Source organism: Crocodylus siamensis, chromosome 15, assembly GCF_052110815.1.
Source record: "Crocodylus siamensis isolate JL-2025a chromosome 15, ASM5211081v1, whole genome shotgun sequence".
In the NCBI taxonomy this organism is placed as follows: Eukaryota; Metazoa; Chordata; order Crocodylia; family Crocodylidae; genus Crocodylus; species Crocodylus siamensis.
The window spans coordinates 12,659,521-12,676,497 of NC_143409.1; the positions used below are offsets into that span (position 1 = coordinate 12,659,521).

The 16,977-nt window shown below is 43.3% G+C and overlaps 1 protein-coding gene across 7 annotated transcripts in view; it reads left to right on the forward strand.

Annotated features, from left to right (window-relative positions):
• AKAP13 (A-kinase anchoring protein 13) overlaps nt 1-16,977 on the forward strand; it is a 324,780-nt gene that overhangs the window by 247,133 nt on the left and 60,670 nt on the right. For 2 of the 7 annotated variants that reach the window (XM_090029889.1, XM_090029887.1), the window contains exons 13-15: nt 6,731-7,095; nt 9,803-9,856; nt 13,235-13,297. In XM_090029889.1, the coding sequence (XP_089886015.1) occupies nt 6,731-7,095; nt 9,803-9,856; nt 13,235-13,297 (482 nt within the window). The remainder of the gene's footprint in view (nt 1-6,730; nt 7,096-9,802; nt 9,857-13,234; nt 13,298-16,977) is intronic. The other 5 variants (XM_090029888.1, XM_090029891.1, XM_090029892.1 and 2 more) reach the window with 5 other exon arrangements.

Sequence of the window (16,977 nt, forward strand, 5' to 3'; positions counted from 1 at the left end):
TGCCCACAATGTCTTGTGCACAGGCAGTCCTTGACTTACAACATTTTTGAGTTACGAAGTTTCACACTTACCAGGCTTATAAATTGACACCCTGGTTCAACTTTCTGATGTCAGTCTCGACTTTACAACCCTTGATCCGACGCCACGCTGCACGCATCACCCGTCTCCCTAGGGAACATCTGTCCAAACTTCCTTGGACACTTTCTTTAAGAAAGCAAACAAGACTCCAGAAAAACCTGCAGCCAAGAACCCTTCAAACCGTCCAGCAAAGTCACCTCAAAGAATTCCTTCCAAATCAAAGATTGCTATTTACAATATAAATACATTAATGTAGCTATATTACACATCTGTAATTGATTGAGTACAAAATTCTGGGTTACTTTTGGTGAAAATAGGGTATCAGGCCTTGGTTCAGGAACCAGTCCCCCATTTATAACATTGTTTGCTTTGGGAAAATCGATTCCGAGTTATAACCTTTCGACTTAAGACGTGGTGGGAACCAGCTGTCATAAGTCTGAGGACTGCCTGTATCAGTGTCCCTGCACTTCAAAATGGTGTGGGGGGAGTTTAATTAAAGCTCATCAAACAAACTTTAGTTCAAGCGTCCCCGCTGCCATTTTGAAGCCCGGGGACACTGATACATGAAACATGGAGACTACTGGAGGCATGCTAATTAGCTTGCTCAACAAACTCGATTAATTGAGCCTGCCCTGACGTGCTGCAATTACAGTACGTTGGAGCTGGCTCCCTGCACGTTTGCAGACACCCATCTACAATAAGATGGGGAATAATTTCAGGGGATTCAGCATTGTATTTACTGAAGTATGTTTGTGTTCATTATCAGATTTAATTGAAAGGTACAGATTTTCAGCTGTATTTTGACTGTGAATCAGGATTAATTTGAAACCTTCAAGTAAAACACCAGTTTGTGTAATCCAGTGCCCAAGGCCCATTCTGCAGTTGCTGTTGGGCAACCCTGCAATAACGTACCCACACACATATACAGCTCCCATAGCAACCCCATACCAACAGACCAGAGTCCCCCTCATAAAAGGGGGAGAAATGCAAAGAATAAAGATTGTACTTGTTCATACTGATGCAAAAAAGTAGGGAAAAGACATTTTATGTATGCGTGGTAGAGTACAAAGGCCTCAGTTGTTTTTCACCAAGCGAAGCATTAGCATCCAGTTCGATTTAGGAAGCGAGGCCCGGTTAAGTTCCCCAAACCTTTCAGAACAGCTAGTTAAAAGGAGAGGAAAGCCTTTGAAAACTGGAATCCCATGCTCCCTTGTCACAGGGTTGGGCTGGGCTGGGCCTCAGACTTGTTTTTCTGCTTTTTTCCTTGTTTATGTCAAATACATTTCTTGTTCTGTTTTGTAACGTTTGCCCTCAAAAACCTCAGAAAAGAAAGCTCGAGGAGGAGGAAAGATTTCTCACTGGAACGCTTTTTTTCTTCTTGTTCTTTCATGACTGAGCTGAATTGCCCACTGCATGAAATAATAACACTGGTAATAAAAAAAAAAAAACTAACAGGATAACACCACTGAGATTAATTTTGAGGTTGCCTGAAGCTGCAAAATTGAACATCCCTAAATAAAAAGCAGCTCCTTTTCAATTCACCTTTTACAGCCAGTTGAGTTTCACAAATCCATTAGCAGAAACGAAATGGCAGGTACCTTCAGAAACGCACTATTCAGAGATTTTCTTTTCATTCTTCTTAATACTTCTAAAATCTTCATTGCCCTTTTCACCTAGAGAGCTTAGTCCATATTACCTACCTACCACTAAGACTTCACTTTACATCACTTTGCATGTTTTCTTTTTAAAAAAAAAAAAAAGTCTTTGACAGAATATAACTAGTATTCTTTATTCAGGGCCTTCCAAGGTGAAGTCATGTAGGCAAGGGAAAATAGTTGTCACCTTTCAAACAAAAGGGTTTATGGTTCCTTAAGTGGCTTCTGTGCATTCCTGCTCCGAATGAGAAGGTACTGCCAGCACGATGCATCTCAAGAAACTCTGGTTACAGGTGATTAACTTCTGTTTTCCTTTGCTAGCTCCATGGATCATCTCTCTGAATAAGGTCTGATATTGATAGCCAGTTGGACAAGGCTATCAATATCAGTCCTTATTCTTGATTGCACCCCTGAAGGCATTTTTTGGCAGTTAGCTTTATTGTCATGTTTGGATTGATACAGCTTAAGGTGAAGGCGCAAGGCAGGAATTCTAACGTAAAGAAAAAATGATCTTTTTACTTTTTTTTTTTTCCCTACTTCTGTTGTAGCAGAAGAGTAACTCAGGACTCTCTTCTGCTGTCCCAAGAAGGTGTTTAACATGGATTGGATTATAAACATTACATTGGGTTACAACCATTATAATATTTTTGGCGTTTAGTAACACAGTGTTCACATGTTTAAAACATGTGTTATACACAAACTCATGAAAGGGCAAGTCCTGGACACTTTGGGCACGTCCAGATGATCGTGGTCATATAGTATGTGGTGCTGTGTGGTTTGCATGCCACATAGTCCAGTGTTCTCCGCGCCGTGAGGGTGCGCTGCCCAAACGTGTGCTGCGCTGGGTTTGTTTCCAGCAGGAAAAAAACGCAGAGCGATGCGCACTTTCATAGACATTAGGGCTGGAAGGGACCTCGGGAGATCATCGAGTCCAGCCCCCTGCCCAAAGGGCAGGAAGTCAGCTGGGGTCATAGGATCCCAGCAAGATAAGCATCCAATTTACTCTTGAAGGTGTTCAATGTAGGTGCTTGAACCACCTCTGCTGGCAGACTGTTCCAGACCTTGGGGGCTCGGACAGTAAAGAAATTCTTCCTTATGTCCAGCCTGAAACGGTCTTGCAGGAGTTTGTGACCATTCGACCTTGTCATCCCATGGGGCGCTCTGGTGAACAGACATTCCCCCAGATCCTGGTGGTCACCCCTGATAAACTTGTAGGTGGCCATCAGATCACCCCTGAGCCTGTGCTTTTCCAGGCTAAAGAGTCCCATGGCTCTCAGCCTGTCATCGTAAGATCTGTTTTCCTGACCTCTGATCATGCGCGTGGCTCTCCTCTGGACTCTCTCAAGCTTCTCCACATCCTTTTTGAATTGTGGAGCCCAAAACTGGACGCAGTACTCCAGCTGCGGCCTCACCAAGGCCGAGTACAAGGGGAGAATGACGTCCCGGGATTTGCTCGAGAAGCATCTATGGATGCACGCCAGCGTTTTGGTCGCTTTACTAGCCGCAGCATCGCATTGCAGGCTCATGTTCATCTTGTGGTCAATGATGACCCCCAAGTCTTTTTCTTCTGTAGTGCTAACCAACGTAGCACTGCCGAGCCTATAAGGGTGCTGCAGGTTTTTCCTCCCAAGGTGAAGAACCTTGCATTTTTCGGTGTTAAACACCATGAGGTTCTCGTCTGCCCATTTGCTGAGCTTGTCCAGGTCAGCCTGGATCACCCGCCTATCTTCTGGCGTGGATGCTTTGCCCCAAAGTTTGGTGTCATCGGCGAACTTGGCCAGTCCACTCCTAACTCCAATGTCCACATCATTAATGAAGATGTTGAACAGTATGGGTCCCAGGACAGAGCCTTGAGGGACCCCACTGGTTACAGGGCACCATGATGAGTGACTGCCATCAATCACAACCCTCTGGGTCTGACCACGAAGCCAATTTCCCAGCCAGCGGATCGTGGTGGAGCCAAAGCCACAACTGGGCAGTTTGGCCGAGAGGTGATCATGGGATACTAGATCAAAAGCTTTTTTGAAATCAAGATATATGACATCAATCTCTTCTCCCTTGACCAGTGTGCACTTCTGAAAATCAGAGTGGGCTGCCCAAAGCCACGCTCCACTGCCCGCCAGGCTCCGCATGGCAGAATTGGCATGGCTGCAGCCCCCAGAGGCTCCCAGAGCCCCAGGTAAGGCTGCTGGGGCCAGTGCACTGCTTGCCTCAGCTGCCCCTACCCCACTTGGGGCAATTTGCTGTGTGCCAAAACACGCATGTCATGGGCTTTCCCCAGGGACAAGTAGTGGTGGTTCGAGATGAGCTGTTGCTACTTGTGCCTGGGAAACCAAGCAACCATGCATGTCTGGACACAACCTTTGAATCCAATAACAGATTTACCACTGATACTAAATTAGCAGCATTAAGTCCTGCCATCCTCTATGCTGGGTATTTTTACATTAGTGCATCTACACCAATATAAATCCTCGCTATACTGTTGTTTATTATCATCCCTGTTGCAGTACTACCTCCACCCACTCTTGCTAAGTATTGTGACATGTTCTGTGCCAGAAAAATCTGCATTTCAGCCCTGTTGCATATACGTAATTTATAAAGCACCCTCAGCTGTGTATACCATTTAAAATTGAGTTGTTTGCATTCAATGCATGTAGACAGAACTGAACTCATGTCTGACCTAGAGATGGCTCAAGGTGTGGGCCCTTGTGTACAAATCAGCTATGGAGCTGAAGGCAAAAGTATAAACAGAGCAGATTATTTCATATTTTTCAGTTGCGTTTTGGTTAGATTAACTGTAATTTAAGAAATAAGCAAGCTCCTATGTGAGGGAAATGAATTCTGTTTTGTTTTAGAGAATTAAAATCCCTCTTCCCATTTGGGAGTTAGTGTGCCAGAAGCAAAGCACACTTAATTTGGCAGTTCTGCTCCACATCCACTGCATTCACGTCCAAGATAGATGTTCCCAAACTGACACACCCGTATGCTATTCAGATGAAGGACGGTCTTAATTCCCAGCGGGGATACTCCAGTATCTGTAACAATAGCTGCCTGTGTCCCAAAAGAGAAGCAGACTGTTTCCTTTTTGCTGAAGTTTTGTCCACGAAATGACTACTTAATTTGTCTGAATTTAGGCAATTTTGGCCAAAACTGTCAACATGACTCATGCATATTGTCAGACTATCTTCTATTATGTCAAAAATAAAATCAGTGCGACTTAACGGGGCTGTTTCTTGTAGCGCTCTTCCCCCCCTCCCCCTCCCCCTCCCTTTTTGTCATATTCTAAACCTTCCATTTAAATATACCCTAAAGTGTTGTTCTTGTTTGGTTTTTTTTTTTCCACGTTAGAGCATAATTTCATCACGGAGTATATTTACACAAAAGGTATCTTTAATAACTGATCAACCTTACCATGACATGCATACAAATCATTAAATGGTTTTGACTCCAAAATATATATTTAAAGGGGGAAAAAGTTATTGCGTGCAAGTATTAAGCTCCTTCTGACCATTCCCTTGATTTTTCCCCCCACTCCTCCCCCTTGATGGATGAGGTTGGGAGAATAATGTGGAATCTTTTATTTAAAACATGCAGTATACATTCAGTTCTGCACCTATTAAATCAGTATAAGAATTAAAAACAGAGATACTTTTAGTGACCGCCAAACTCGACTGTAAGGTTTCTCTTTAATTTAGGAAGTATTTCACTGAAGGCCATTTAACAAGAAAAAGAAAGAAAACTTCCAGATTTCTTTGCTATGTAAACACGGTAATAGATTGTACTTATAATTTTGTTCCAGGACAAACAGAGCCCAGAATGTACACGATGTTAGATTTCTAATCTATTGATTTTTGAAAGACCTCAGACTTTTGGACCTTGCCATGGTAGTGAGTTGTGTGGCAAAAGGCTTCACGCTATGTGCTGCCTCGCTAAAAGCTTCTGGAGATTTGAATTCTGTATCCTCAGCAAACGAGAGCTGACAGACTACAGCTCTTTGGATGCTCACGTCCTGCTGAGCATCACCGAGTCTAGTAGTTGAAGACAGTTAGTTGCCCTGGCTTTCTTGAATAGCCTATTATATATAATCTGACCGATCACCTGGCGTATTACTATTTTAAATGACACCGTACAGGGCTCTGCAGAAGGATGAACTGAAACTTCGCACATCAGTCCCAGAAGGCAGACACCATTCCTGTCATAAGGTGATGTCATAAACGTGCTTGTGTGTTTTATACAAGCCACCAGGAACACAGAATAATCATAGACTCGCTTTAGGATGTATTGTCAGCATGTGGCATGTAGCCAGACAGAACCAGCTTGAATTCCACTTATTGCTTTTGGAGCAAACTAAACCCAAAATTACAGTATGAATCAAGACCTGTAATAGTGTGGTTGATCCTGTGGAACAGTCTTTTTCGATTACAGTCAGATTTTTTTTAAAAAAATGCTGAAAGCCCTGACGTTAACTTTTTGCTAAATGGAAATTGGATGGGGGAAGGGACTTGGTCTTGATTTTGTGTGTGTTTCATGCAACCCAGTCATGTTCAGCTTGTGCGGGACAATGCAGTGCAACACTGTGTCAGCTTTTCAGCTGTAATGGCTAGAAGTTACCAATCTAGCTCAGGTCACACAGTAAGGACTGAACTTCCTGACTGAAGTCATGGTGACCCTGTATCTAGCAGTAAAGCCAGGTAAGTACTTGGCAGGTTCACAAATCTTGGCTTTGGTGGAGGTCAGGGTTAGGCTTGCAGGTGACGCTATGTTAGACATAAGGCATATTGTGCGAAGGAAATACTGAAGGGAGAGACTTGGGATACATCAGCACACCTGAATGGGAGTCCAGGTTAACAGTTGCTGGGATGAGGTTGAAGTTTGGATAAAGTAACAGGGTGTAATCTGCTATGAAAAGAAGGAACAGATTTAGCTTCTCTGTTGATTGGATTGCACACGCTGTTAGTTTCTATGAGTTGAGTGTGTGTTTTTTGCTTTTGCCACAGCAGCCAGAAGAGGAGCAGTCTGCTTGCGATATCACCAGTTCCAGCTCTTCAGCAGATGACACAGTGTCTTTAGAGAGGAACTCATCCCTCGGAAGTGACATTTCCCTTCCACACGTCTTAAGCTCCATTAGGCATAAGGACAGGCACAGTCTGGATGGGAGCTGCATCAATATGGCCAATGCAGAGGGAAGGGACAGTGAACCTGCTGGCTCAGGCGAGACGGAAGAAGAGATGGATAGTATCACAGAAGTGCCTGCCCATTCCTCTGTCTTAAGAAACTCAATGCGACCACTGTCACCCTTCCGTCGGCACAGCTGGGGGCCAGGGAAAAATGCTGCTAATGAGGCAGAAATAAATCACAGGAGGTGAGTAGAAGCCTGTTTGTAGGTATTTATGCCTACACATGTATATTCATGTGAGCTTTGAACGTGGTATTTGAAAGGTGTAATGAAATGCAGAGAAGTGAGTTCGTTTTCGATTATTCTATGATCACAGAGACGAAAAACCCAACTTTCCTACACAAGACCTCCATGGCTAGTATATGTTTTAGCTTTCCAGCATAATACCTGACCCAACGCCCGTTAAAGTGAACTGAAATATTGTCAACCAGGTCTTTAATTTGAATTATCACCACGCATTTCCACAGGGAGGTTTTTGGTAGAGAAACTATTGGAGTATTAAGCCTAGGAGATTAGGGAATAAGTGCAGCCACTACTAGTTTTGCAGTAAGATGTTTTATGGCCTACAAGGACTTTAACAGAGAGGTACAGGTTTCTAGTCTCAGGTTGATTCATGGTGGGTGTGCAAAGGACTGGTCTCACCTCAGTCTCCCATGGACCGTACCTCAAAATAGTCACCAGGGCAGTTGGCAGCTCGGCGGGCACACTCCCAGTTTTTCCCCATGACTTCTCACCTTTCGAAAAGGAGAGAAAGTCATAGCAGCAAGGCTTTCAGTGCGACAGTTCACAGCAGCCACTTGAAGACCAAGATGCTCTTTTCCAAAGTTTGTCATATCTTGATCTCCACTTACGCAAAAATTGCACCTATAAAGTAGTTTGCTCAGATGCCTTTTGAGCATCATGGTCCCAAAATTCCTGTCATACCCAGCATGTTCTTATGCAAATCAGATTTCTCTTTCAATGATGTGGTACAGAACTTAACTTAGTTTTACTGAAGTCATTTTGAGCCAAATCCTGATTCTGTTCAAATCAATGGAGGCTTGGTCAGAGACTGAAGAGCAGGCATCTGTCTCTCAAAATAAGTGTGGGCACTTTGTTTCAGAAGTCCCACGGAGTGTGCAGCCATCCTCATCTTCAGCATGCATGCGTGGCTTATAAAAGCTAAGTCCAGGCCTGCAGTTTTGCATCACGCTCTGAGTGTTATTGCCACAGTGAATGCTGAGAATTTGTCTTCATGGGTCACTGCCCTCTATTAAAGATTAATTTGGCCATCATTAGATCCATTATATTCAAACCATCAGTTGTCCTTTGTTTTTTCCAGTCGCATGCATGAACTGAAGTGAGACTTTAGATCCTTCCTGTTACAAGGTTTATCTTGCTGAAAGCCAAACTTGGGGAGAAAACCACACAGCACTCTAAAAATTATGTGACTGTTGTTGTTAACTATTTATTTTCCTACTTATTCTGTCCTGTTTCTCTGGACTTGATTCCCAGTCCCATGGGGGTGCAGACATAAATAAAGCAACAGCAATACTTGAAAGCTGCAACAGAGGCAACTTCAGAAATAAAAAGTTGGTCTGACAGAAGAGTTTATAAGCTCATAAACTCATTTAGAAAGATTTATTTTTTAAGTGCAGAACCTGTTATGTAAGGATTTCTGAGGGTAATAAACTCTGCATAGCTGGCAATTACTGCTAATGCTAAACAGATGGAGGCAAAGACTTCTGCATCAGGGGTTGGATGATTCTGTTTATGGTACGGGAAACTATTCCTACTGTAAATGAATGATACATTTCTTTAAAGTAAAGGAACACAAGAAGTATTCTCATATGTCCTTAGGCTCAGCTACCACTGGACAAGAACCATGGCTGTCCTAAAGGTGGCTTGCAAAGGAAGGTAGTTTGGTCTTTGCCCTTTCTGCTTTACAATACATGAAGACCTGACATTTTTTTGTACTTGTTTTTTTACATTAGAAGTTTGTTTTGTATATCCCTAAAGGTCGGTTTAACGGGTAGGGAACTGCAAATGCAAAGGAAGTAATATTTGAACGATTGCTTTTTTTTATTCAAACTGGTTCAAAATTTTCCTAATATCCATTTAGCTAAACCATTTGTGAGAGGAAGAGGAAGGGTTTTTATTGGAAGCCACTGCCCTTCTATTAAAGACCGAGGGCTTGATCCAACTTCCAGTCAAGCTGTTGGGAGGCTTTCTATTCATACAATGGAAAATAGATCACACTCTGGGGCAGCTAGCTGTTGGTGCAAGAAGCAGGGAAGCCCACAAAGCAGAACAAACTTTTTTGTTTTTAAAGAACAACAAAATATGGATCAGGAATTAAAACACATTCTTGGTTTTTCCTCCTCCTTCACTGCTTTACCTATAAATGCCTACATTTTTTTTCTTAAAATACTTATTCTTCATAAACCTCATAACAAAAATGTACACCGCTTCAGTTTATCATGTTCACCCTCAGCAATTTTTACAATTCATGCTGGGTTTCCAGCCTCTCTCGCCCTGCAGACTACAGTCCTTTTCATGACAAGAAAGAAAAGGTTGACTGTTTCAATGATATCTATACAGACCTTGCTTACACTACGCAACTAGAGCCCTTGCTAGTGGTGGTTGGTAGCGATGGCTGCTTTTGAACCGTTGGGGCACAGCTTGTCCCCCTACAGTTAGCTAACCCATGTTCATCATCACCTCTAAGTAACCTTGAATCTTTGTTCAGTAAAAAAGGCCTTAGTACAAAAAAGAGAGAAGAGAGCTTTTATGGATGGTGCATTGGTCCTGATGCAACAGGTTTCATTTTCCCGTTTTTTTTTTTCCATGCAACTGCCATATGTTCATTTTATTCCGTTCTAATTGCTGACCACTGTCCATGATTCATTTTCAGTTCAATGCGAGTTCTGGGGGATGGTATAAGGAAGCCTCCCATTCATAGGAGAAGGTACAGCGCCAACTAATTTAACTAACCCTTTTGCATTTGAATGTCTACTAACTTCATACTCTCATGGTAGCTAATTTGAGGTTAGCACCCGTGCTCCTCAAAACATGCATCTCATCCTGGAACAGATATCCAGCTCCATTGCTTTCCCCCTTGATCTGTTGCACTCCAAGCTCAGTGACTTTCAAAGCACGCTGCAAGGCAGTTTTCTCCAGGGCAGCTTGTTCATGAGGTGGTTTGAAGGTTATTGGATGTTTGCAGATTATTCTATTGGATATTTGTTCCTTCTTTGGGATGTACAGTTGAATTAAGAATGGATATGTCATTATTTGTTTGCCTATGTATCCTTAACTTATTTAAAACGTATCAAATTCAAATGCCAAGATATTCATGATTGGCAGTTGAGCGAACATAACTGAAAAGGATGCATAAGATAAATAATACGCCATCTCCTGAAAAGCTGAAAAATAAGCATAGCTTTCATAGCCAAGTTTACTCCTTTCCATCTGGCAGGAATATGATTTCTAACCCCGCATGCATATAAGAGATATATGTATACCTACACAGGCACACCTAAGGATAAGGCACACTTGTCTTGAATTCCTTGTCAAAGCATCAGCATGATTAGCCTGTATGAGCAACAGTGGGCACAGCTCTTGAAAAAGGTTTTGAGCCCTGTTTCTACATGAGTCTATAGAAACAGCCTTTTGTTCTCCTCACAGCTGTAGGATAAGCTGTCAGCCCTAGACAAGCCTTGTATAAGGCTATTAAACCTTGTCTTTCAGCTCCAGTGAAGACCTGCTTTGTTTGACTTGCACCTTGCTGTAACATGCAGAATGCTTGGTCCCCAAGCACAGCCTTGAGGAGTGGATACTACACACACCTAATACAGCATCTTCCTTTTTTATTGTAACACCTACTAGAGAGGGAAATCTCACTTGAGTACTTAACTGATTTCATCATGCCATTAAGAAAAAAAAGCATGTGAGCGTGGAAGAGGAAATGGTGATATTATTCTGTCCTTTCCCATGAGGTTTTTCACTTGAGTGCTGCCTACTTTCTGACACCTGCATGTGTCTTAATCACTGCCGACAGATTAGACTTTGAGTGATATTGCTTGCTACGAATGAATTTTCTGGTTCTGCGTTCACTTTGTGAGCTAGCCACTTAATTAATACGTAGTGGATCTACCTGTCTTCTGCAGATCAGCATTGAGTCTATAGTGTCCTGGGAGAGGACACTGGTCATCATAATGGTAACTTCTTTCAAGCAGGCCACTCAAACCCCTAGCTACCTTTTGAAAATATAGATCAGATTCTTTAGAAAACATACTTATTCCTGCACCTCTTTTCCAGGGTCTCAGCCATTTTGATAGCCTAGAAATGACACTGTAGAGAGGACAGTGGAAATCAGTTCTAGTTGGCAGTCTCGCACACAATAGCCTTTTTCTCCATCCAGATCTTTCTATAAAGGATTTGTACATGTTGTACAATGATCCACTCTCTCAAGTTTTGCATAGTGTTGCCAGCAGATGGTGGGTGGCTCACCAGCAAGATTATAGTTCTATACATTTCTCTTTCCAGCATGTTTGCCAAGAGTTTTTATCCCTCTCTGGGACATTCTGTCATTTCCTCTGTGCTGCCTCCTCGGTGCTACTCCTCTGTTTTCCTGCCCTGCCATTATAAAGTCCAAAATTGTCACTATAAATTTTCAATAGAAAAGTTTCTATTTTCATATATGTCTGTTTCTTATTCCTTTTACTTCACTATTGTCCACTGAAAGTTAATTTTAATCATTCAAGAGCATATATGCCGAACCCCCCCTTCCCCCCAAAGCACACACAACTCCAAGGAGCTGGATCTTCATGAGATAGGATACATGGGTCCTTCAGGAAGATTCAACGCAATTTTGTAGACGAGAACAGCTACAAGTGATGGGAGCTGTTTGTAGTCAAGCAGCACACTGCTTCCTTTGACTTTAAACAAGTTTCTTTTCTTGCTGTTCTCAGATTTCCCAGCTGTAAAATGGGGCTAATACTTCCCTGCTCCACACTAGTTTAAGAAAATAATGGCTGTAAAGAGTGTAAAAGGTCTTCATGTTACAGTAAGGTGCTCGTCACAATGGCTATTTATGGTGATGTTTTGGAAGCCTTCAGAAAAGAGCTTTTGCATCTGAAGGGAGAGGAGCTTCACTGGAGGTGTCACAGGTTAATTAGCATCTCAGCCAAAACCAAACAGAAATGAATATAACTCCTGGCCTCGCAGTTGCTGGCCATATCTACAGCAACTTGTTTAATCTTCCAACAAAATGCCATGCTTCATTCAGCAAATTGCTTTTACCATTCCATTCATTTTGATTCCTTTGACACTTTTTGGGAAGACCCTTTCCCCCATTTTGCTCAGAGCCCTAGAACCACACATAGGAGAGAGAAAAGGCGGGGGGCGAGCGTGATTTGTTCTGTGGTGTAACTTCAGAGACTTCTGGCTAGCATGTTGAAAGTGTGCATTTGAATTCATCCTAAGGGAACTGAGAAAAGAAAAAGAGTATTGTCTTGTGATTTTTAAATACAGGACTAGGAGTCAGGAGACACTTCTGTTTCTGACTGACAGTGACTTTCTGTGCAACCTTGGGCAAACTGCCTACGCTCCTGCCTCCTTTTTCCCTATTTGCAAAAACAAGATTAATAATTAAACTCCTTGGAGTGGGGTTTATTCCATTAAATGCTTTAAAATTGGGCTGTCCTACTGGCACCATTTCCCCCCTTACTGCTCCTGTAGCTGTGGCTTCCTCTTCCTGCCTCCACCTGTGGGCAGGGTCGTAGAGCCTGTTGGAGCAGCTGGAGCCTGGGGGTGGGCAATGCAGTATGTAGCTGGCTGCTCAGAAGTTGTGCGGCCCTGCTTTAAAGCACTGTTCAGGTCCTTTGATGGCAGGTGCCATTCATCATTACCAGTAACAGACCAGGTACGTCAGTGCTGCCCCATGGTTTGTAAAATATTGGCTTGGTGGGTCCCAGTTCCACATTTGTAAAAGCACATTCACAGCTGACACCACCTCCCGTTCAGTGGGCGTGAAGTGTGAGCTCCGCTGTCACTCACAGAAGTGCTCACTGCCATTCACTGTTGGTGCTCACTGATGCAGCCAGCTTGAGGGAGGCTCGAACTGCCCTGTAACCTGTTGTCTGGTAATAAAGGGGGCTGTATGGTTTCTTAGGGCAGACAAGCTGGTCTGCTTTATCAACCACAAACTTGCATAAAAAGTTTTGTTTTTTTTTTTTAAAAAAAAAGACATCTCTAAAAAGAAGCAAGGGTCTTTAAACAACCCCTTTCTGTGCCAATCCAATAATTGCTGCCCTTTTCCTTTCTCTGCCTTTGATGTTCCTAGCTTGAGTTGGTGTCCTTCTGGCGTACAGTACATTGCCACGGGTGCTGACTTTAATTTTAGAAGGTATGGTATAAATAAGTGTGCAGCAGCAAAAGAGCACTGCGGAGTCTTGTCAGCTTTGTGCCTGTAGTCTGTTTTTCTGCTGCGGTGGCCTGAATGTGTTTGCTTCGTCTGTTTTGGGGTTTTTTTTTCCTTGCACTTGGTAAAAGGTCTTCTACAAGGTAGGATGCTAGAAGAGGTGATGGCTGCTTGTGTCTGTGTTGGTCTCAAGTGTTGGCAAAGTTGCATTATTTGTCCTGAACTCTTTTTTTTTCCTCTGACTTTCTCTGATTTTTCCATAAAACGTATGATCCTAGCAGCGAAAGAACCAGTGAGAGCTAACGAGATGCATCACTGCATTGCTCCAGAATGATTGATCTTTTATAGGCGTTGACATTCATATAGACTTGTCCCTAGTAAAATGAGGGTTCTTTTCTCTCCAGCAGAGGGGCAAAATATGTATACTGTCAAAGAGTAAAACTGTGGGATAAGTCTAGATTCACTATCCCTAGTGATTTAAAACTGTTAGTAAGACATCCAAAGTTGGGATTGATGATCTCAGCTCAGATTCTCAACTGAAGTGAAATAACATATCTGAAGATCTGGTCCCAGATTTCGTAGCTTCTGTTCTTTATTTTTTTCCCTTCCCAGTAATTAATGGCTCAGGAGAGAATCTTAGATATCACTTGTGGGGGGGAAGGGGAGTGGGGGGGAGCTAGATAGCTCTGCGATTTAGGTACAGGTTATTTTCCTTTGGACTGTTTGGGCATGGTCCAGATACAGCAGGTTGTAACCATATGTCACATTACTAGTCAATGACTGTTTGACCTGTATGAATCGCATTGCTGTTTTGAGCCCAGCTGTTGGTAGGTAGATAATATCAGTATCACAGCAAGCTACCATGTACATAAATGTGATTTGGATCTGGGAAGAAGTGCCTTTCTGCACCTAGATAATCAATAGAAATGGGACAGATTTCTCCTTGCAGATATTTGGAAGTGTACTGTACAAGCTGTTGGACACAGTACAATCAAAGACTTCTATAAACTAATAGAATTTCAAGTACCTAAGCATGCCTGACTTCTCATTTACTAACCTAAAATCAATCTTTAAAAAACAGAAGCCTGAATCTTCTGACTTACAACTAACAGCAGCTTTTGCTTTGAGGATTCTGTGCATTTGTCATCTATCTAGCACCTCTGACAAAATATCAAATGCTAGCATCTATTATGTGAGTCTTTGTGAAAGTTTGTCCAGCTGGGAAAATATATTGTACCATGCGGATTTATATTTTTAACATGTTATGAATGATAACTCACCAGCCAGCTAGATTTCATGATTAGCTTTGATTCTAGCTATCTTGTGCATAGCTAGGGTTTGTTCTGTAAAACATTTGGCCCTCCTCAGGCCACCACGAACTGTGATCCAATGTGGGAAAGCTGAAATTGCTAATATGCTGGACATTTTAGCTCAAGTTATTCAGGTTCAGTGTACGTCTTGCTCCAAAGTTTACAAAAAGTATTTGAAGTGCTGAAGTAATGTTGTAATTCCCCAAAATGAAAACATATATGCACTGGTATCACCTGAGTTCCTATACAGGTTAGACCATCATGAGTCTGCCCTCTCAGAAAGACTTTGATTTAACTGGCAGAGTTTGCTGCGTAGCAGGAGAGAGCTTCACTGATAGAGCTGAGCTGGGAACCTAGGATTTTCATAGCTGGGGGTATTTCAGGTCAGAAATGAGGCACATCTTGCTGACTGTGGCATTGATGCCTACACAGTCAGCTGGGTTGCAAATTGGCTAGATGGTTGCACCCAGAGCGTGGTGGTGGACGGGTCGTTTTCGACCTGGAGGGATGTGGGCAGTGGAGTCCCTCGGGGCTTAGTCCTAGGGCCTGTACTGCTCAACATCTTTATCAGTGATCTGGATGTGGGGGTGGAAAGCACGCTGTCCAAATTCGCTGATGACACCAAGTTGTGGGGCGAGGTGGGCATGCTGGGGGGGGGGTGCAGAATCCAGCTAGATCTGGACAAGTTACAGAGGTGGGCGGATGAGAATAGGATGCAATTCAGTGCAGACAAGTGCAGGGTGCTGCATCTAGAGAGAAGGAACCAGCAACACACCTGCAGACTGGGGGGAACACCCTTCTTGTCAACGCAGTGGCAGAAAGGGATCTTGGGGTCATTACTGACTCCAGGATGGACATGAGCCGCCAATGCAAGGAAGCAATCAGTAAGGCTTAACTGCACCGTGTCATGCATCTACAGATGCATCACAAGTAGGTCCAAGGAGGTGATCCCTCCCCCTCTATGCGGCACTGGCCAGGCCACAGTGGAGTACTGCGTCCAGTTATGGGCGCCGCGCTTCAAGAGAGATGTGGCTAACCTTGAGAGGGTCCAGAGGAGGGCCACCCACATGGTCAGGGGGCAGCAAGGCAGGCCCTGCAAAGAGAGGCTAAAGGGCCTGAACCTGTTCAGCCGCCACAAGAGAAGGCTGAGAGAGGATCTGGTGGCCATTTACAGACTTACCAGGGGGGACCAGCGGGAACTAAGGGAAGCTTTGTTCCCCGCGGCACCACCTGGGGTTACTAGGAATAACAGCCACAGATTGTTAGAGGGAAGGTTCAGGCTGGACATCAGGAAACATTACTTTACAGTTAGGGCTGCCAGGCTCTGGAATGGGCTCTCAAGGCAGGTGGTGGTCTCTCCTACCTTGTGGGGGTCTTCAAGAGGAGACTGATCAGATATCTGGCTGGGGTGATATGATCCTGGCACCTGTTCCTGCCTGGGGCAGGAGGTTGGACCTGATGATCTGTTTAGGTCCCTTCCAACCCCAAGTACTATGATCTTGAGAGATGCATAGTTACTCAGGACTGGAATAGGAAGGGATGAAGTGTGTCTAGGTATCAGAGCTTAAACAGAGTGTTGTGTGAGAGCCAAACATTGGAAGAGTAGGGAAGGTAGTGGTAGGTCTGGATGGGTCACACAATATATGGAGGAGAGGGTGGTGTTGTAGGCAAGAGTAGTATGGTTTTGTCCAAGAAAAACTTGCTTTTCAGCAGCCATAACTATAGCTGAGTCCAGCTAATCCCTTCAGAAGCACTGTTATGCACACAAGTGCTTTTTGTTTGGTTTGGCTTTGAATAATTTTGTTTGGCTCATTTGGATAGATCTGGTTAGAGTAAAAAATGATAAAAATGTGAGTCATTGTCTGATGGGGATCGCTTAATAATTAAACTCTGTCACCAGTGCCCTGCATTCTGCCAAGCCCTTCTGAAGTATTGAATAATAAGCAGCATTAAGGAATATATCTGCAAAGACAGGTGTTAACATTACATATATTGCTCTCTATAAACAGCAGCTTCACTGGAAGGTGTAAAACTTTTCACTGTAAAACATTCGTTCAGGTGCAAACAGCATCAGGTTATACCGGGTAAATAGAGCCGCATCTCAGAGGTGTAAGCTGGCATATTGTGCAAGGCAAAGAAAAAGTGAGCCTTCAGATGAACATTCCAGGTTTTGTATTTGACCCATTAATGAGAGAAAGAGAGCAAATCCAGTAATACATTCACATATTAATCCATTATTCTCAGGCAACTATTTGCCTGATGGTACCAAGACACTGTTGTCTGCATTGAAGGGAATATAAGCAGGAGCTGCTGCCTGAATTAGGTCGCACTGCAAAGTGACACAGAGGGAATAAC